The sequence below is a fragment of the Triticum aestivum genome, chromosome 2A (genome assembly GCF_018294505.1).
Source record: "Triticum aestivum cultivar Chinese Spring chromosome 2A, IWGSC CS RefSeq v2.1, whole genome shotgun sequence".
In the NCBI taxonomy this organism is placed as follows: Eukaryota; Viridiplantae; Streptophyta; class Magnoliopsida; order Poales; family Poaceae; genus Triticum; species Triticum aestivum.
In genome coordinates this window covers 655,098,025-655,120,840 of record NC_057797.1, presented here as the reverse complement: position 1 = coordinate 655,120,840, position 22,816 = coordinate 655,098,025, and the positions used below count along the sequence as shown (strand labels likewise).

At 45.8% G+C, this 22,816-nt stretch overlaps 1 protein-coding gene across 1 annotated transcript; it reads left to right on the top strand.

Moving 5' to 3' along the window:
* The first annotated feature begins 21,847 nt into the window (after window positions 1-21,847).
* LOC123190009 (histone H1) lies at window positions 21,848-22,816 on the top strand. Its single transcript, XM_044602549.1, has 2 exons — window positions 21,848-22,054; window positions 22,157-22,816. Exons 1-2 carry the CDS (start codon window positions 21,950-21,952, stop codon window positions 22,625-22,627), a joined length of 576 nt encoding a protein of 191 aa, XP_044458484.1. The 5' UTR covers window positions 21,848-21,949; the 3' UTR covers window positions 22,628-22,816.

The following is a 22,816-nucleotide window of genomic DNA, read 5'->3' as shown; positions in this document are numbered from 1 at the left end:
TTCGAATACAGGATTACCGTACCACTCTGGTGCGGATCATGCTCTGGTTGACCTATGAAGTTCTGTAGTAACTTGATCCAAAGTTTCATGATCATCATCATTAACTTCCTCTCTAGTTGGTGTAGGCATCACATGAACAGATCTCTCTGATGAACTACTTTCCAATTCGAGAGAAGGTACAGTTACCTCATCAAGTTCTACTTTCCTCCCACTCACTTCTTTTGAGAGAAACTCGTTCTCTAGAAAACATCCACTCTTAGCAACAAAGATCTTGCCTTTGGATCTGTGATAGAAGGTGTACCCAATAGTTTCTTTTGGGTATCCTATGAAGACGCACTTCTCCGATTTGGGTTTGAGCTTATCATGTTGAAACTTTTTCACATAAGCATCACAACCCCAAACTTTTAAGAAATAACATCTTTGGTTTCTTGCTAAACCACAGTTCATACGGTGTCATCTCAACGGATTTTTAGACGGTGCCCTATTTAACGTGAATGCAACTGTCTCCAATGCATAACCCCAAAATGATAGCAATAAATCAGTAATAGACATCATAGATCGCACCATATCTAATAAAGTACGATTACGATGTTCGGACACACCATCACTACTAGAATCAGCCTCTTTGCCGTCCGCCATGGCGAATGATAACCCACAAGTATAGGGGATCGCAACAGCTTTCGAGGGTAGAGTATTCAACCCAAATTTATTGATTCGACACAAGTGGAGCCAAAGAATATTCTCAAGTATTAGCAGCTGAGTTGTCAATTCAACCACACCTGGAAACTTAGTATCTGCAGCAAAGTGTTTAGTAGCAAAGTAATATGATAGTGATGGTAATGGTAACAAAAGAGTAATGAAAGCAAAATAATGTTTTTGGTATTTTGTAGTGATTGTAACAATAGCAACGGGAAAGTAAATAAGCATAAACCAGTATATGGAAAGCTCATAGGCATTGGATCAATGATGGATAATTATGCCGGATGCGGTTCATCATGTAACAGTCATAACATAGGGTGACATAGAACTAGCTCCAATTCATCAATGTAATGTAGGCATGTATTCCGAATATAGTCATACGTGCTTATGGAAAAGAACTTGCATGACATCTTTTGTCCTACCCTCCCGTGGCAGCGGGGTCCTAATGGAAACTAAGGGATATGGCCTCCTTTTAATAGAGAACCGGAACAAAGCATTAGCACATAGTGAATACATGAACTCCTCAAACTACGGTCATCACCGGTAAGTATCCCGATTATTGTCACTTCGGGGTTAACGGATCATAACACATAATAGGTGACTATAGACTTGCAAGATAGGATCTAGAACTCTCATATATTGATGAAAACATAATAGGTTTAGATCTGAAATCATGGCACTCGGGCCCTAGTGACAAGCATTAAGCATAGCAAGGTCATAGCAACATCAATCTCAGAACATAGTGGATACTAGGGATCAAACCCTAACAAAACTAACTCGATTACATGGTGAATCTCATCCAACCCATCACCGTCCAGCAAGCCTACAATGGAATTACTCACGCACGGTGGTGAGCATCATGAAATTGGTGATGGAGGATGGTTGATGATGACGACGGCGACGAATCCCCCTCTCCGGAGCCCCGAACGGACTCCAGATCAGCCCTCCCGAGAGGTTTTAGGGCTTGGCGGCGGCTCTGTATCGTAAAACGCAATGATTTCTTCTCTCCTATTTTTTCTTCCCGAAAGCAGTTATATGGAGTTGGAGTTGGAGTTGGAGTCAGGGGGTCTACAGGGGGCCCACGAGGTAGGGGGCGCGCCCTGGGGGGGGGCACCCTCGTGAGAAGGGTGTGGGCCCCCTGGTCTTCATCTTTGGCGAGGATTTTTTATTATTTATTGTAAGATATCCCGTGGAGTTTCAGGTCATTCCGAGAACTTTTGTTTTCTGCAGATAAAACAACATCATGGCAATTCTGCTGAAAACAGCGTCAGTCCGGGTTAGTTCCATTCAAATCATACAAGTTAGAGTCCAAAACAAGGGCAAAAGTATTTGGAAAAGTAGATACGTTGGATACGTATCAACTCCCCCAAGCTTAAACCCTTGCTTGTCCTCAAGCAATTCGGTTGACAAACTGAAAGAAATAAAGAAAAACTTTTACAAACTCTGTTTGCTCTTGTTGTTGTAAATATGTCAAGCTAGCATTCAAGTTTTCAGCGAAGATTATAACTAACCACATTTGCAATAATTCTCAGGTCTCATGATTACTCGTATCAATAACATAATCAACTAGCAAGCCATAATAATAAATCTCGGATGACAACACTTTCTCAAAACAATCATACTATGATATAACAAGATGGTATCTCGCTAGCCCTTTCTGAGACCGCAAAACATAAATGCAGACCACCTTTAAAGATCCAGGACTGACTAGACATTGGAATTCATGGTAAAAGAGATCCAATCATAGTCACACCCAATATAAATTAACAGTAATGAATGCAAATGACAGCTGCGCTCTCCAGCTAGTGCTTTTTAATAAGAGGGTGATGACTCAACATAAAAGTAAATAGATAGGCCCTTCGCAGAAGGAAGCAAGGATTTGTAGAGGTGCCAGAGCTCGGTTTTGAAATAGAGGTGAATAACATTTTGAGCGGTATACTTTCATTGTCAACATAACAACCGAGAGATGGCGATATCTTCCATGCTACACACATTATAGGCAGTTCCCAAACAGAATGGTAAACTTTATACTCCCCCTCCACCAACAAACATCAATCCATGGCTTGCTCGAAACAACGAGTGCCTCCAACATACATCAGGTCCCAGCCTGGTGAATGGCTTTCTTCGCTTATTTACTTTTTCGTTGCTATTGCTATCATCACTACAAAATACCAAAAACATTGCTTTTACAACTGTTACCTTTTGTTACCGTCACCACTACTATCATATTATTTTGCTACTAAATACTTTGCTGTAGATACTAAGTTTCCAGGTGTGGTTGAATTGACAACTCAACTGCTAATACTTGAGAGTATTCTTTGGCTCCCCTTGTGTCGAATCAATAAATTTGGGTTGAATACTTTACCCTCGAAAACTGTTGCGATCCCCTATACTTGTGGGTTATCACCCCCTGCCCCCGTATATAAAGGAGCAAGGGGAGGGGTCCGGCGGCCTCATAGGGTGCGCCCCAAGGGGGAAATCCTACTCCTACTAGGAGTAGGTTCCCCCTTTCCTAGTCTAACTAGGAGGGGAAGGAAAGAGGAGGAGGAGAGAAGGAAAGAGGGGGCCGGCCCCCAAGACCTAAACCAATTCGGTTTGGGCCTAGGGAGGGCGCGCCCCACAGCTCCCTTGCTGCCCTCTATTTCCACTAAGGCCCATGAAGGGCCATTGACCCCCCGGGGGGTTCCGGTAACTCCCCGGTACTCCGGTATTTATCCGATGACCCCCGAAACCTTTCCGGTGTCCGAATATAACCTTCCAGTATATCAATATTTATGTCTCGACCATTTCGAGACTCCCCGTCATGCCCGTGATCTCATCTGGCACTCCGAACAACCTTCGGTACATCAAAACACATAAACTCATAATACCGATATTCATCGAACGTTAAGCGTGTGGACCCTACGGGTTCGAGAACTATGTAGACATGACCGAGACTCATCTCCAGTCAATAACCAATAGCGAAACCTGGATGCTCATATTAGCTCCTACATATTATATGAAGATCTTTATTGGTCAACCCACATAACAACATACGTTGTTCCCTTTGTCATCGGTATGTTACTTGCCCAAGATTCGATCGTCGGTATCTTAATACGTAGTTCAATCTCATTACCGACAAGTCTCTTTACTCGTTCCGTAATGCAACATCCCGCAACTAACTCATTAGTCACATTGCTTGCAAGGCTTATAGTGATGTGCACTACCGAGAGGGCCCAGAGATACCTCTCCGACAATCGGAGTGACAAATCCTAATCTCGATCTATGCCAACTCAACAAACACCATCGGAGATGCCTGCAGAGCATCTTTATAGTCACCCAGTTATGTTGTGACATTTGATAGCACACTAAGTGTTCCTCCAGTATCCAGGAGTTGCATAATCTCATAGTCATAGGAACATGTATAAGTTATGAAGAAAGCAATAGCAACAAACTAAACGATCATCGTGCTAAGCTAACGGATGGGTCAAGTCAATCACATCATTCTCTAATGATGTGATCCCGTTCATCAAATGACAACACATGTCTATGGCTAGGAAACTTAACCATCTTTGATTAACGAGCTAGTCAAGTAGAGGCATACTAGTGACACTTTGTTTGTCTATGTATTCACACATGTACTAAGTTTCTGGTTAATACAATTCTAGCATGAATAATAAACATTTATCATGATATAAGGAAATATAAGTAACAACTTTATTATTGCCTCTAGGGTATATTTCCTTCATGAACTATGACACATTTGATTCAAGTGATAAAGATAAGAAGGTTTATATAGTACTAAAATTTCATGGGACACAACGTGAGCATGTTGTTATTTTTTATCCAAGTGAAAAAAGTAAATTACAGCTACATGAAGTTTGAATTTGCTGGAATCCTCTTCTCTCATTGCTTAAATATACTTGATATTAATAATACCAAGCATATCCCTAAACAATATATATTGAAAATATGGACAATTGATGCGAAAGTGCTAGACATAACAAGCAACCGCAATCTGCACTAGGATCTAAAAGCAAGAATATCAAACTTTTACAAGGACTTGTGCAGAATGTTTATCCACATAGCTGCTCGCGCCGCAGAGTCCGATGAAACATATGACATGGCTGCTAAATGTGCAGAGCAGATAGCACGAGATGTCGAGCAAAGTTTCGAAATTTGAGTTGATCTAGACCCAAATCCGGATTTGGGTGACTCCTCTGTTTCAAAAGGTATATAGTTATATACTACTAGTTGCATAAAGTATTTTGAAAGTAAGTCTTACATTTAACTTTATGGTTACAGGTCCAAACATCGACTCTACTAGAGTTTCAAAGCATAACGAGGGGCTTCACATGCCAAGAGGTATGAAGGTCAAGGAGAAGACTATACAAAGATCAGCAAGACCCGTTGGTGGCTTGGAGAAAGCAAAAACGAAGAAGAAAAAGAAGATAGATGATTCTTTATAACTACAACCTGAAGCGCCTTTCACAAAGCAAATGCCTACATATAACCCAATCTTAATGGTATAAGAAGTCTAAGCTTTTTGATTTTATCTCCTTTTCAAACTTCGGCGATGCTAAGCTTTGCTACTAATTTTAATCGGGTCAATTCAGAGAAAATATTGTACTAGGATCAACAAGAGTAGTTGGTGGCTCGGAGAAAGCAAAAACAAAGAAGAAAAAGAAGACAACCGATTCTTTACAACAACGAACTGAAATGCCTTTGACAAACCAAATGCCCGGGCTTCTACCACGGTACAACCCAACCCAAATGGTATAAGAAGCGTACTTTTTAAACTAATTTCCATTTTCAATTACCTATGACCTAGGCTTTGCTATTTATCTGCATAGGTTCATCTAGGAGCTCCGCCAAATCATGCGTACCCCTGTTTAGCACATTACAACTCAATTATGCAACAATCCATTGGTATGTCGACCCCTACGATGATGCTATGACAAAATATACTATTCTTCCAGCAACAAACTCGAGTGGTACTTCTAAAAAAACTCTGGTCTTCTTTACTCTAGCCCGCCCAACTTTTTCTTTCAAGCTCCACCACTGGGCTTATCCCATCCATAATTGTATTGTAATGTAGCATGCTTGCATGTTGAGATAAATAACTTAGTGGAGATGACTCTCTTACGTATGTAGGACGTGGATTAAAATCAGATGACTTTCCATGGGCGAGTCACTAATGAACAGTACGGTGACATTCCCCCATATCTAGACCATGGGATAAGGAATCAGTGGACAGATCTCATGAATAGTGTATAGCTACAATGCGCATTTACAACACACGGCTACAGTATGCGTGCTACAAGACCGATGCATAGTGTTTCTATCCTACCATATATGATTCGGGCTCTCAATTCGTGATCCAACGGACATGTTACCTCCTGACATGCTATGGCATGTCTTTTTTTTGCAAGTGATGCTATGGGCATGTCATTGGATCACTGTCCGTAGGATGTAGGATTGGTGTTGAAGAAAAAGTATATTTCAATGCACTGTGTAATTACTTCCGTCCTGGTTTATTAGTCCCCTTCATATTTTGTGCCAAATTTTGACTACTCCCTCCTTCCATATATATAAGGCCTAATACATTTTTCGAGGTTGCCTTTGACTACTGATAAGATTAATAATATATGACATGTATAATCCAAAAATCATATCATTAGAAGCTCCATTCACTTGTGAATTTGATGATTTGCTTTGTGTAACTTGCATGTCATATATTATTGCTCTAACATATGATCAAAAGTAGCCTCAAAAAATGTATTAAGCCCTATATACATGAAAGGAGGGAGTAGAGATTTAGCTAACAAAATATTAAGGGTCCGAATAACTGCCACACGTGTGGCATGGACGGGAACCCGCCCGCATGCCTCATGTGGCATGGACGGGAACCGGCCCGCACGACCACGTCCGCGTGCACAAAAGCACGGCCCGCATGTCCGGTGTGTGGCAACCCCGCCCACACTGCCCCGTCCGGGCCAGACGACCCGCTGCCCGCACGACCCAGCCGTTCCCGGCCTCCGATCCATCCCCTCTCTCGTCTGCCGCCATCGTCCCCCACCTCTCAAACCCTGACCTCCGTCGTCGGCCATCTCTGGTTGCCATGGCAACCAGGGCAGATCCGTAGGGCGCTCCCACCACAAACCACACCCCAACCCTCCCCACCCCAGCCCCCCACTCCAACCCAGCCCTCCAGAGACGATCATCTAAAACCAGGTGAAATCTCCCGATCTCATCCTTCTCATCCTGAAGGCTGAAAATCTCCCGATCTTGTACTGGGTCCGTGCTATAGGGGTAGAACACTGCATGGTTCAGTGTATATTCGCAATTGCCAGGCAGAATACACCAGATCTGCCATGTACTACGTTTGACATTAACTTAAGTTCATAGTTTAATTGATGCAAGTAGTTGGGTATGAAATGGATGAGTAGGAATCCTTAAAAAAGGGCAGGAAGGACAATTTTTGGAATGAAGGGGGTGGGAAAAATTAATTGCCACTTGTGTATAACGACAGTTGCCACCTTTCGTTGTCAGTAGCTGCCACCTATTTTGACATGTTGCTTGCCATCCCTATCTTCTATGTGCAAGCAGCAGAAGAATACAATTCTTGTGGATTGTTGATGCCTTCTTGTTCATCCAGTGATTGAGAACACATCGGAAAGAAGCGAGACACAGAAAGAATGAATCATGAAGATGGCGCTGATGCTTGGGGTTCTCAAAGGCCAAAAACGCCCCCTTGGAATGCATCAGAGTACAGTCAACTCATCTCTGCAGGGCCGTTGCTGCCACTACTAGAACAGTATACAGGCGTAGGTATGATGCGTGATAACAAAAGAAGAGAACAGTTGCCATCTTCGCAATGATGAAGATGACATTCTACTTATGTCATACACTGTCATTTTTTCGCAGGTTCTTATGACCAAAACACTCATAGGGGGCCCCCGTGGCAAGTTCAGTCACAAGGGCTAACACTGACAAATGTACGGGCAGCCAACTTCAACTAGCTAGTATGGCTAATCAAGGTAATGCAAAACGAAAAAAGAGCACATACTGTTGTGGACATGAAAAATGAACATGCAAAAAAACTGGCAAAAGGACTCACGAGTTATCACGGGTGAAAATGCAGAGCCTTCATGCAGCACGTGGCATCAGGCAGCACCCATGTACCTGCCATCGACGTCATACACAGGTGAGTCCATAAAAAAGTGAAGTTGCGGATGCTCAATTAGCAGAAGGAGCATAGTTGACAACTACAATTGCCATGACTGGACATCTACAGTTGCCATGAATTAAAAACTACACTTCTCATCCCTGGACAACTGTTGTTGCCATCCCTGGACACCTGCAGTTGCCATGGAGGAACAACTGCAGTTGCCATGTCAATGCAACTACATTTGCCATGCCATGGCAACTGCAGTTGCCATGAAGGAACAACTGCAGTTGCCATACCGATGCAACTACAGTTGCCATGCCAGTAAAACTGCAGTTGCCACATCAGGGGCAACTGCAGTTGTCGTGCTAGCACAAAACTGCATTTGCCATGAATTGACCAACCACTACTATGCTTTCAGGTTATTACGCTGGTGGTAACCCGGCAAACGTCTCGTGGCAAGCTTCACAAATTGCAGGTGGAGCACGTCATTATGGTGTCACAGACCACACAAGATGGTCAAATGCAGCACAATAAGGTAAGGAAAAAAACTGAACCACAAAAAACAGTGCTACATTTGTTATTTGTAGTTATTTGTAGGAAAAACAAATAGTTGCCATGTTTGTTGAACAGTAGCTGCCATGACTGGACAACTACAGCTGCCATACATGTCCACGCGCAGACTCACGGCTTGCTGTTTGAAATGATGTCATGCCAAATCACTCGAAGATGGTGTGATCCGTTGCGATACACATGTTATCCAAACAAAAATCTTACTCTCGTACCTATTTTTTCTATTACGGGGCCTACAACTACACTCAACAGCGGCGCGAGGACATCTACGGCGGGGAGCTCTGAGTGCACGGAAGACGGTTCCACCAGCCAGCAGACAATCATGCCGCAAACAATTTCGAGTCAGAGTCGGGAAATGGCAATCATTCCAGCAATGCCGACAAGCACCCCTTTGAACACAAGCACTGGCAACACTCAAGTAGATGGAACTGCCGCCGATACTGAAGTGAATGATGAAACTGACGATGACGCACAAGGGGATGAAGATGGTGGGCAATCAGAGATCGTGGTACCTCAGCCACCGTACATTGGGCAGAGATTTGAATCGTTCGAACAAGCAAAGGAATACTACCAGACATATGCAAAGTTCCATGGATTTGCGGTCAACACCGAGTACCATAGGAAAATTAAGAAAACTAACGAGTATAGCAGAGGTGAGATGAGGTGCCACAAGGCACGGAGGAACAAGAAGGGGAAAGGTGTTGCGCCTGTCGTTCCGGAACGAAAGAGAGGTATCATTCTCAAGACTGAGTGCCCTGTCCGGTGTAAGCTAAACGTAGATGGAGCACAGTGGGTGGTCAATGAATATTTTGACGAGCACAACCACCAACTCATAAAGAAGTTCGACCTGGTAAAATTTCTGACCGCCCACAGAGGGTTCACCCCCGTCGAAAGGCAATTCGTAAAGCTGCTACATGATTGTAACGTCGGTCCATCAAGAATGGTACAGATACTATCTCTCATCCACAGCAAAAAGGGGACTCTGAGTAGCATGCCGTACATACCAGCTGACGTCACAAACCTATAGGCCAAGTACCGTAGAGAGAGCAAGTTGGCAGACATAGAGGCCACAATGGCCTACTTCGATGAAAAAGCGAAGGAAGATCCAGATTTCTTCTACAGGATGAGGTTGGATGATGAGGACCGTGTCAGGAACATGTATTGGGTGGATGGTGCTGCAAGGAGAGCCTACAAACATTTCCAAGATTGCATTTCATTCGACGCGACGTACCTCACCAATATGTACAAGATGCCATGCGCTCCGTTCATAGGAATAAATAACCACAATCAGTAGTTGTAGTTCGGCTGCGGGCTCGTCCGGAATGAAGACACGGATGGGTACGTTTGGCTGTTCAAGACCTTCTTGGAGTGCATGGATGGACTTGCTCCGATGAACATAATAACAGACCAAGATTTCAGCATGCGTGCAGGCATAGAGGAGGTCTTTCCGTTGGCAGTGCACAGGCACTGCAGGTGGCACATTATAAAGAAGGCTGAGGAGACGCTAGGACTGTTCTTTGCTGACCGTCCAGAGCTGCACAAGGCATTCGAGCTGTGCGTGGACCACAGCTTGACGGTGGAGGAGTTTGAAAGGAGTTGGATGGCCATGACTGAAACACATCAAGTCCAAGACAACGAGACTCTTGTTAGCCTGTGGGAGAAGCGAATGTACTGGGTGTCGGCCTACTTCATGCAGTGCTTCTTCCCCTTTCTGCAGACTACGCAGCGCAGCGAGGGGTTCAATGCTGTTTTGAAGCGGTACGTCAGCCCTGGCAACTCATTGCTACAGTTTGCCAAGCAGTACACAGCTTTGCAACAAAAAATTCTGGGATCTGAGCTACAGCAAGAAGCGACCACGGCACTAAAGCAGCCAAAATTGCTAACGTATTTACCGATAGAGAGGCAAATGAGCAAGATATACACCAACAAGATCTTTAACAAGTAAGTCAGTTGCGTTACAGTCTTATTTGCAGAAAAAGCACCAAGTCAGTAGGTGCCTTATAGAGTGCAATGCAGTTGCCATGATGTGCAGTTGCCATGTTTAATGAAATACTGTTTGCCATGCTTACTCAGCTGCATGTTGCCATGTTCAATGAAAATTCTGTTTTGCCATGCTTGCTCGGGTGCATTTTCCTTGTTGAATGAAGTTCAGTTGCCATGTTTAATGCACTGTGCTTCCATTGGGGCATGTTGGCATGCAAATGCCAATGTCAACTGGAAAAAATGTTATATTGGCGACACATATGCCGAAATGCAGTTGCCATGTTTAATAAAATGCATCTGCCATGTTTGTTGAAATGCAATTGACATGTTTACTCAACTGTAGATGCCATGTTTAAATAAAAGGGCAGTTGCCATGTTTTATGCAATGTGCTTCCATTGGGGAATGTTGGTGTGGAAAAATGACGATGTCCAGTTGAAAATGTACTACAGTTGCCATGTCTAGTGTACTGCATTTGCCATGTCTAGTGTACTGCATTTGCCATGTTCAACGTACTATATTTGCCATGTTCAATGAACTATGTTTGCCATCTTCAAACAAAATGTATTTCTATTTCCATGACAACATAAGGTGGTACAAGAAAAGAGCGCACGATAGTTTAACAGAAAACACACAAAACTTGCAGATTCCAGGAAGAAATAAAGCGTGCCAGCATGTTCACGGCTTTCCAGGTGGACGAACATACGTTCAAGGTGTGTTCTATTTTGGGCATGTCAGATTCAGAACCTGAAGACCCGGACAAAGGAAGGAACTACTTCGTCAAAGCCTCGATAGGCGAAGGCGAGTACTACTGCCAATGCTGCAAGTTCGAACGGGACGGCATTGTGTGCTGTCACATACTAAAAGTAATGGACATGAACGCTGTGACACGGATGCCCCGCCATTTCATAAGGCGGCGATGGACTTGGGACGCTGACGACGCGTTGGCGCCGCAGACAACACACGCAGTTCTGGCTGTGCATGACGAGAGACCTGAGTCAACCATGGAAGCCGTGAGTCATGTTGTGCTGACAAAGAACTATGCTGAGCTAATTGATGAAGCGTGCAAGAGTGATGAGACAGCGAGAGTCGCAGAAAAACACAGGAAGGCACTGAAAAGAGAGCTTGATGAGATCAAGAAGAGGAAAGCTGAGGAAGCCTTACACCGGTTCCCCCGCACATCAAGTGTGCCTTCATCCATGGGGCCATCATCTGAAAACTCGGAGATAGGATCTGGAACAGCAAGCGCACAGACCCAGGTTAGGAACCCACCCCGTTCTATCACAAAGGGTCGTCCAAGAGAGATAAGGTACAAGTCGGGATTGGAGATCCAAGCAAAACACAAGAAAACAAAGAAAGGGGCGGGCAATCCATGAGCAAAAATTGGGGCGATGTGACATGGTCCTTGTGGACATTTTGTTTTGTACCCTAGATGATGAGAATTTTTTTTTAAATTGGGAGAATGACTCTTGAGGGGCATCAGAAGTGGAAGGAAAATTCATTGAATGGATAAATGCAGTTGCCATGTTATGGGTACTTAATCTGCCATGTTATGTGTAGTTAATCTGCCATGTTATGTGTAGTTGGTCTGCCATGCTATTTTATACTAAATATGCCATGCTATTTTATACTAAATATGACATGCTATTTTATACTAAATATGCCATGCTAGTTGTACTGGATCTGCCATTTTAGTTGTACTGGATCTGCCATGTTAGTTGTACTGTATCTGCCATGTTAATTATGCTGGATCTGCCATGTTGTTTGTACTGTATCTGCCATGTTAGCTGTACTGAAAATATGCCATGGTATTTGTAATGACTCTGCATGGCATATATTTCCATGACAATACGACGCGGTTTAGAGACACATAGTGTGTTGTGTGCAAATGTATGGGAAACAAGTTGGAAAAAGCGTAACGTGCATAAACCGCAGCAAAGGTTGTGGCTACATGATCAACCTACCCATGCTAGCCGGTGCAGTTAGCGATGAAAAAGAAGAAGCAAAACAGCCAAAATGAAAAACGACGATGACTTTCACTACCCATGTCTGATGAACTACATTTGCCATCTTTTTTAAAACATCGTAGACGCATTCGAAACAGCAAACCGGTGCTAGAAACGATGAAACCATTGTAATAATGATAAACATAAAAACATATCTGCTGTAACGCCTAAAATAGGTTCACGTCCACACATATATTACAGAAACTATTCAAATGTCGCTCACACACCACCACTACATAGTTAGGCTACGCGGGGTTGCAGTCATAACATAGCACACAAACATAGTTTTCAACGAGAAACAAAGAGATAGTACCTTACATTCCTCGGCAACAGAATGTAAGGTATGCGTCCGGTGTGTAACGCCACGTGATCACTTGTACTTCTTGATGACTTTCTTGACAGCTTCCTCCACGAACTCGCGTGCTCCGGACCGCTTGTTGAAATCTTCATTCGTCAACCAGTTCCATGTGTAGATTTTCCGGAGCTCAACGACCGTTGCAGCTGTGATAGGGGGGACAATTCTGCCTTCCCACTTTGCAAAGTATTCCAGCGCGTGAAAGCCACAGTCCGTCCTGCACGAGGAAAAGAGTCAGGTGAACACGCAAAAAGGACAGTCGTAACAAAGATAGACTTCAATTCAGATGTGACAACAAAAGAGGGGTTGGATTGATGTAAATGGCACATGAAGGAAGGAAGAAATTACGTGTTCCCTTGCTTCGCAGTCGCCACATACTCAGTCGGGAAATGCCTGATCTGGACCTTTGAATGTTCGTAGTGACGGTTCCATGTCTCTTTGAGGTTGTTAATGAAGAATTCGGCATGCGTAGTAAGGTCTGCATCAGCTTCCGAACGGATTGAATCAAGCACCTCAAAATGTTGGTTCTTCAGGTCAAGACAGATCGCATAGTGGTGACCACACTTGTCGTGTGGGTCATGTGGTGCAAGCTCCTGGAACATGGGGAACATGACCTGCATTTAAAAGTGAAGAAATGAGAAGCAGAGTTCACATAAAGAACAGCAGAGGGACAAAAAATTAGAATCACGTAGAATGTTTGGTTATGGGTGGGGGTAGTTGAAAGAAAGTTGCCGTCCATGTATGAACAAAATGTGCCGTGTATTTTACTATCAAGTTGCCACATAGTTTGCACGGGATGCAAAAATCAAGAAGTCAGTGTGCACGGCAGCTGTTGCCACATGAAAACATCTGCCACATAAACACAAGTGCAGATGATGGCAAAAAACCACACCATGTGAAAAAACATTGCAGACAGGGAAGGAGTACTCACATATTTCTTCAGTGTGAGCTTGAATTCACCGTGTTGAGCAAAATTCTTCCTCAGAATTTTGTGGTGGAAGTCACCATCCCATATTTTGCAGGTCACACTGTAATACATGATTATCTTGTCGGCACACACATCGGTGTGATTGTTGATGTAGTCGATCCCGCATGCAACTACATTCGTCGACATTTTACCGTTTGGCCTCACGGACTCGGCAAGATCACCCAGCTCAACGTACGTCGCTCCGCATTGAATGACTTTGGTTCTGTCCAAACATAAGATGTATGAAAACGATATGACATGGAATAATCATGCCTACTAAGTAAAAAAATGAAAGAACTAAAACGTAAGCGGATCGTGTATAGAAAGTACGAAGAAGATGAATGGTAAAAAAGGAGCAAAGCAAAATGAGAGATTATGGGGTGTGGTCATTTACGCTTTCAGCTCCTTCATGTGCTTGCTGCTGGCCCTCGCATTTCCAAACCGCTTGACGATATCGTACAGCTGGGTCTGTTCCTTAGTGGCCCTGAATTCGGGCTCGTAGTCTTCCGCGGGAGGTGGGTGAACTACCCTCTGCTGCCTCACAGAACCAGGAGTGGCACTCCTAATGGTATCCTCAGATACCGTATCTGCAGGCACGTTGGAACTTGATTGCCCTTGCCCTCGTGAGGACCTCCTCTGCAATGCTGCCTCCTCAATCATGCGGTAAGCTTCGTCAAGTGACGGTGAAATCTCCTCAGGGGTGGCTGCAATGATAAAAAAAGTGGGTTAGGATACCTAGAAAATCAAAAACAGATGGATTGTGAGAAGATAGGGTGCATGATGTGAGATGTAGGTAGAAAAAGTGGGGCAGTTGCCATGTGTGGTCCAACTACAGTGGCCATGTCATAGCAACTACAATTGCCATGTAGTTGCACTGTAGTTGCCATCTAGTTGGACTGTAGTTGCCATGTCACAGCAACTACATTTGCCATGTTGTGTCAACTCCACTTGCCATGTGATTGCCGTATGAAAAAATGCAGCATGGAAACAAAAAATGCAGGCGACATGCTGTGGCAAATCCAGTTGCCATGTGTAATGCACTGTATTTGCCATGTGACAGCAACTACAGTTGCCATGTTGAATCAACTTCAGTTGCCACGTGGTTGCCCAAATGTCAAATGCAGCATGGCAGCAAAAAAAATGTAGGTGACATGGTGCATCAAATCCAGTTGCCATGTCATCACATGTCAGTTGCCATCACAAGTGAGAACCCCCAAAATATATGATTGGGACAAAAGTCAAACTACAAAGATGTATACAAGAAAAACCATAAGGACATGACAAGTGTACCTTGCACAATCGGCTCTACGAACTTGACAGCCTTCCTGCCTTCGACCATTGGCTGCGCCATCATTGCGGGCATGCCTCCTGGGAAAGCAAAGGCAACTGGCATAGGATCTTGCACCACCGGTTGATCTTGACTGATGCCAAGGCTGAAGCTCGGTGGGGTAAAGGCCATTGGGTGCCTCTCATTCCTACTGGCCGGACCACGAACGACTTGCGGGGCAGAATCCAAGGGTGAAAGATCGACAAACATATCTGAATTGGCCGCTACAGAATGATCGACCTTATTTGCAGGGCGGGGCGTGTTGTCAGCGGTATCAGCCGCAGCTTTCATGACAATCTTCTTGTTTGGGCTGTAGGGGACACCGACATTGACTGGGAGCCTGGAAGTGCGCAGATTTATGCTGGGGATTTCCACTGCGGGTAAAGGCGCAGTCTGCTCCGGTTTTTCACCTGCGTCACTCGTGCCCGGCTTGACACCTGCATCAGTTGTGCTCCGGTCTTCCGGTTTCTCCATCACATTGCTTTTGGCAGGTGGCGGGAACAGTGTGGACGCAGGAACATAACCAGACTCGTCTCTCCTGCTCCTAGCTACAGCCGGTGCGTTGGGTATGTCTGTTGGTTGCTTGCGGGGGCTACGACGCCTAGGTGGAAGACCAGCACGCGAAACAGTCGCCTTAGCAGTATCTGCACCGACAGGAGCTGGAGCTGTTGTGCCAGGACTCTCACCTGTAGATGGCATATCCTTGTGAACTGCCGCCTCAGCCGCTTCTGTCGTGGACACAGGAGTGCCACCACGCACGCGCTTGGAATCAGTGTCAGATGAGCGGGAATCTTCCTTGCTTAGGTTCGTCTCGGGAGCGTCCACTTCAACGCTTGCTAATGGGGTGGCATGGCTCACAGCAGCATCCTTCATTGCCAGAAGAGTTGGCAATATTTCAGCTGTCCTGGCAGATACCGACTCGTCACTCCCCGATGTACGGATGCCTGTTGTTCTAGCCTGCACATCTGCAGCCGGCGGAGATGGTCGGCCACTTGCATCAGAGTTGGTGGGAGCGGTCAATGGTGCAGCAGCAGTATTGTCGCCTGGTGCCTCATGTACATCTGAGTTGCCCCCTGTTGACAACTTTGAATGCAGGCGTTCGAGCGGGTCCTTACTGATATGCTTGGCCCCGCACGTAGTAGTCTTCTTCACCCTGCAAAAAAATAAAGCACATGAAAAAGGTATTAAAATGAACAAAAATATGTTTGCCTTGGTAGAAATCTTAAAAAAATGAAAAACAAGTGGAAAAGCTGGTAGTTGCCATGTAAGGGGAACGTGAGTTGCCATGTGTCATAATTAGCAGTTGCCATCCAGCAGCAGTTGCCATGTTAGCCAAATTGAAGAATGATAAAAATGTCTGATCTGCCATGAATGCAATTTCAAACCTAGGTGTGGGATGAGCTCACAAGCCAACGGTAAAGATGGCAGTTGCCATTAGGTACATTAAAGTTACCATTTGGCCTAGATTCCAGTTGCCATGTAAAAAACAATAGGAGTTGCCATACACTTAAAAAGGAAGGAAAAATCATTTGGAAAACAGCAGTTGCCACGTGGGGGGCGATGACAGAAGACAATGTGACAAGCTAAACGGATGCATTGGAAAATCAAGAAAATATAGCGCTATGTCAATGAAAGCGGATGAAAAAACCTACTTCTTGACTGCCTTCCTCATGTCTGGCAACACGACAGGATCCCCGGTGTTGGTCGTCGTCGTGCGAGGAGATGACCTGGTGGAAGGGGTGTCACCGGCAATGGGGGCGCCTTTGTTCAACCGAGCAGAAACACGGGTTGGCGTTGGCGCCTGTTTCTTCGTAACTACTCGTCCACCAGCTGTCGGCTCGCTGCACGTATGAGATGGAGGAAAAAAAGGTGGCAATTGTCAGACAGCAAACTCGTTGCCGCGCTTGACAAAAACAAGTGCAAAAAAAGGATGAGTCTGTTCGAAGAAAATAGACAAAGCAAAAAACTAAAATAAAAGTCGAACCTCTTCCTGGCAGCTACGGGGTCGGTCCTAGACCTCTTGCCAGCAGAACCCTGCCCAACACCCTCTGGAGCCCTCCCCCTCTTTGATGGCAAAACCCCCTCGCCTCTCGCAGCCGTGTGTTGTTTGACTTTCTCCGGTTGGGGGACATCTGTTGCATCCTTGCCCTTGTTACCACCTGCGCGAACTTCAGCATGATCATCATCATCGGTGTCCTCTTGCACATTCTCCATGACATCGTCGTCATCCTTGCTGAGACCAGCATCTCCACCTAGTTCATCTTGTGTGTCAGCAGGCTCTTGGGAACTGTTGTAGTCATACCGGCCACGGCAACCGGTTGGCCGGTGTGTACGTTCTGGGACAAATGAAGTGAACTGCCTCGCAACCGCGTCGCTGTCAGAGCCACTGAGGGACGTCCACCCCTCAACCAACTTCCCGAGCAAGCCGGTCATTCCAGATGCAAACTGCCCTATTAGATGCTCAACAGGTGCCCTCGCCTGTGCACGAAACAAAGAAGCATCAATGACCACCGTATTGCAATCACTTGCACGACATCAAAAAATACTCCACGGCAAACCATAGATGTAGATCTTTTGATTACCTCGGCAGGGCAAGACGGAGCTGAGTGCACGTCCATCCACTTTCCAAAGTTTTGAGGCCCCCCAAACACGCTGTAGTCTATAGCATGCTTGGCCATCAGCTGGAAAGAACAAAAAAAGAAAAAAAGAAAAAAAAGCTAGGACGTAAGAGAGAGAATGTAAGTTTAAGCACGAATGAAAAGAGTTGCCATGTGGAATGAGACATGGATACAATACTCAGACAGCCATGGATAACAAAGGTAGTCATCTCTTATGACCCACAGATGGTTGCCTCATGCCAATTTGTAGACATGCCGTGTGGGCAAAGAAACCAGAACTAACCTGCAGTTTTCCATATGTGGTGTCAGTAGCCTTGTCTGCAGCAAGCACAGCCTTGACAGCGTTGATAGTCCATGCAGAAACAGCAAACTTGTGCGCAGGCGGCGGACCTCCTGTCCCAGTGAAATCCATGGTGGACAGGTCAAGACAGTCGACGTACATGAGCTGATGCAAAACAATTTTAAAAAGAAATAAATATCAGTTGCCATCATGGGTACTGTGTGGAGGAAAACAGGATAATATATGTTCCCATGATAATCAAGTTGAGGCGCATGAAAGAATAGAAGAAAAAGAAGAAGATGCCATCTACATGTGCTAATTGCCATCATAGTGTGATAGCAGTTGCCATGTTATTATGATGGCAGTTGCCATCATAGTATGATAACAGTTGCCATACTAATATGATGGGAGTTGCCATATTGTCATTATGCCAGTTGCCATATTGTCATTATGGCAGTTGCCATCTTGATATGATCAGGTTGCCATCTTGTTATGATCAGGTTGCCATGCATGAATAAAAGTGTGTTAAAAAAATAGTGTTCATAGAAAGAACTGGTAAAAAATACCATTAAATGCAGTCGACAACCCTTTTGGTACATCTTGCTTGAGAATGCATCGTGCAGGAAGTCGGCAATAAACTTACACCAATTCATGTTCTTCACATTTCCCAGATCCGCCTGCACCACACAAAATTTCAGGACAAAAAAAGGTTGCCGCATCAGAAATCAAATGGAAAAAAACATCGGAAAACGCTGGCAGTCACTAGCTTTACACATGACATCGGAGCCAAAAAGATCAAAGGAAAAAAAAGTAGTAAAGATGGATCATTCGCCAGGATGGGGAAGCATTTGTTGCTTGGGCGAAGAGAGGTGGTCGGCGCGAAAACAGCTGAGATGAGGTACATGAGTAGCTTCATCTTGAAAACATCTCCATGCGTCGTCATGGCCTGCAGCGAATCTGCCACTGCAGACGTGTTCGGCATGGATTCAGACCCAGGAAACAAACGGGGGAACAGCGCTTCCTCGATCTCATTGTTGACCTCGTACGGAACTTTCATATGTCCACGAGGCACACCCAAAGTGCAGAACACGGATTCCTCGTTCAACGGTAGTCTTCCACGTCCCGGAATCACGAATTCCCTGGAGGCGGGGTCGTAGATCTCACCAAGCCAGTCGCATACAGGGTTGACAAGGTTCGTGCACCGGACATCCATCATAGACTGCATACCCATCTCAGCAGCAGCCCCCTTCTGATCGTCGGTGAATTTGTCAGTCAACGCAGTCAGTCGTTCTTGGGAGGCTCTGTTGCGAATACGTTTCTTCTTCTGCAAAAAACAGACAAAAAGTGATCAGTTGTTGCCATGTTTTTGCAAAAAGTGATCAGTTGTTGCCATGTTTTGCAATGTCATGAAATTTTAGTTCGTGTCAGACGACTGCAAGCTCGAGGTGTCAACCAGTAACATAAAGCAGGAGGAAGGGGGGATGTGTGAACATTTACCTCATCACCCTCTTTTCTCCGTCCAGTTGCCCGATTACGCTGTGGTGGATCCATGAAATCATCATCATCGTTTTGATGATCGCCACGAGTCATTCTGCTGAGATAGGAACAGACCAAATTGTCATGGTGGAAATGTAAATGCAAGAGGTAAGCAGTTGCCACCTAACAGAAAATGTCAACTAGTGAATGCAGAAAAAATAACATGAACACACACGCACCCCTCCTATGATTGTCGGAAACATAAACGTGGCAAGTAAGCACGTTGGTTGCATTATCAAGTAAAAAAAGTGTACATATGGTAAATGCACTTGAAAACAAAAAATGTTGAAGTTGCCATGTTAGCCCAAGATAGTACGATAAAAAGTCACAGAATCCTCCACATCAAAAAAACTAAGATGTGGCAGCTCACACACTGTCCTAAAAATACACCAATCAAATGCCACTTGTTCAGCGGCAGAAATGTGCTAGGGTGAAATTGCCGTGCTGAAATGCAACACATACTACAACAAATTGATGAAACCACATCTAATTCAAGAACCTCAAAAATTGCCACAGTGTGATCAGATATCACAAAGTCGTTGTGGCAAAAAAAATGCGCCTATAGTACAATGAATTTGTACTGACTGCGGCATGGCAACAGACATGATGTGTTCAGCCAAAAACTTGCCACATGCAAAGCATATGTATGGCATCTGACACAATTGATATGCAAATTTGGTTGCCACATTATGCAGTCAATTTGCCACACTGTCTTATCTGCAGAATGGCAACAGACAGTGTGTTCACATTCTATTCGCCACATAAATATACTATCCAAGTGGCAACAGTCACACTTGATGTGCACATTAGCTGCCGTCCAGTGCAGTTGGCTCCTGAAACTGCATTGACTACCGATTTTGGCAACTATCACAGTGTGATAACTATTACAAATCATTCAGAAAAATTAGATGCCACAATGAAAAAGCATGTTTGTGGCTACTATCACAGTAATTCAGCAAATTTAGTTGCCACATGGAAGAGCGTGTGTATGGCAACTATCACAGTCATTCAATAAAAATAGTTGCCCCATGCGAAAGCTTATATGTGGCAACTAACACAGTCATTTCAGTAATTTGTTGCCGCAAGGGGAAACACGTTTGTGGCAACTATCACATTTGTTCAGGGAGTTAGTTGCCACACAATCATGATAGTTAATGAAACTATCAAGTTCGCCTCATACTACAGTTTCAAAACCCAACTAACTAGATCTAGGGTTCAATGGCAACTACCGCGACTTCAAATTCACCCTCAAAATTCTCCCACGAACTGACTGCAAACACAAATTCGAACCAATGCGCATCAAACAAACCGGGAGACACCTGCACAATCCATAGGCAAGACTACTGCGTGCCTCCGAACAGGCATAACCACACCGACGATGCCGCGGCCGCGGCCGCGACGAAACTACCCAGTGCCACCAAAAACGGCTAGCAGACGACTTCGGCGCCGGCGGGAACGCCGACGCATCGCCGAATCGCCTGAATCTCTACGAATCTCGATCGAGGAATCGAACAGGGAGGGAAGGGGGAAAATGCAGGAAGGGATTGCGAGAGTTGTAGCGAGCATTACCTTCAACCCGCAGGCGCTCCGGCGAAGCCGCTCCGTTCCGGCGAGCCCCACCGACGGCCGCGAACACCGTCGATTCTTCCGCCTCCGCCGTCGCCTTCTCCCTCGCCTTCTCCTCCAATGGTTTGAAATGCGAGTGGGTTGTGCCAGTAACTGCGGTGCGGGTGAGTAAATGGAACCGTGAGGGAGAGGGGGCAGAGGTGTGCGACGTGTTTGACGTCAACCGCGATCGGAGCGTGGCGTGCGGGCGCATAGCAGTTCCACCGCACGCCTCTGAGTGGCAACCGCTGACTGCGGGATGGCAACCAACGTGCAGGCGAACTGACTCGCACACCGCACACGCGCCTCGTCCTACGTGGCGCAGAAAACCGGCCGGTTTGTTCCAAGATTCGTGCACAAAGTTGCCAACGGAGATGCTTGCGTGTGGTCGGGATGGTGAACGCCCACACGTGTGGGCGTTAACATTCGGCAATATTAATGCATGTCATAAAATTTTATATCATTGGATTCATATTTGAACATATTTTTAATTATATTTTTTTATGACATGTATTAAATTTTATTAGTGAAAATAATGTCAAAATTTGGCACGATAGTTTTTCTAAAGCTACCCAATCAGCATTACAGCTCAGCTCCAGGTCCTACCTCGTGACCTGGTATACTTTGCGCTTTCGGCCGATCCTTCCCGTCGCTGCTCGCGATCCGCGGCACTCCCGCTCCAACCAATGAGATCGCAGCATTCCCATCCCCCGGATCGCCCCCTCTGCGGGTATAAATAATCCCCGACCCGGTGCTCCCAAATTCATCCACCACTCGAACTCTCCTCCGAAAATTTCACGCGCGCTCAGCACAAGTAGCAGTTTCAGTTTCAGAGCTCCGCTTCAGTTGGCCACCATGCCTGCCCTCGCCAAGCCCGCCGCCGCCGCACCGAAGGCGAAGCCCTCCGCCGCCAAGCCGAAGAAGGTCGCCGCCGGCCCCTCCCACCCGGCCTACTTCGAGGTGAGCGCCCGAGCCTCTCCTGTTAAATCCTCTGCATCTCTCAGATTCGTTCGTTTCGGTTTGCGATTGGGGCTGACTGGATCTTGATTTCGATCTTGGCAGATGATCAAGGAGGCGATCGCGGCGCTCAAGGACAGGACCGGGTCCAGCTCGGTCGCCATCGCCAAGTACATCGAGGAGAAGCACGGCAAGTCCCTCCCGGCCAACTTCAAGAAGATGCTCTCCGTCCAGCTCCGCGCGTCCGCCTCCAAGGGCAAGCTCATCAAGGTCAAGGCCTCCTACAAGCTCTCCGACGCCGCCAAGAAGGACGCGCCCAAGCCCAAGCCCAAGGCCAAGCCTGCCGCCCCCAAGGCCGCGGCGAAGCCCGCAATGGATGCCGCCAAGCCCAAGAAGAAGGCGGCCGCGAAGCCCAAGAAGGCCGCCGCCGCCGCTGCTGGCACGAAGCGCAAGGCGCCGGAGAAGAAGACGCTGGTCGCCAAGGCCAAGAAGTCGCCCGCGGCCAAGGCCAAGGCGAAGCCCAAGACCGTCCGCTCCCCGGCCGCCAAGAAGGGCCGCAAAGTCGCCGCCGCTTGATCTGGTCCGATGGCGATGTGTTTTAGTTGTGCTTGGTGTGTTTGTGTTCAGGGTATGTACAAAAAGGACGCCTCGTCCTCCCTGATGCAGGTCTCGATTCTGCTAGGCAGTTTCTATGTATCGCGTGTGGTGTGTAACTCTATGAAATTGTTAGGTTTCCGGAGATGAAATGAAATTGCAGATTTATTA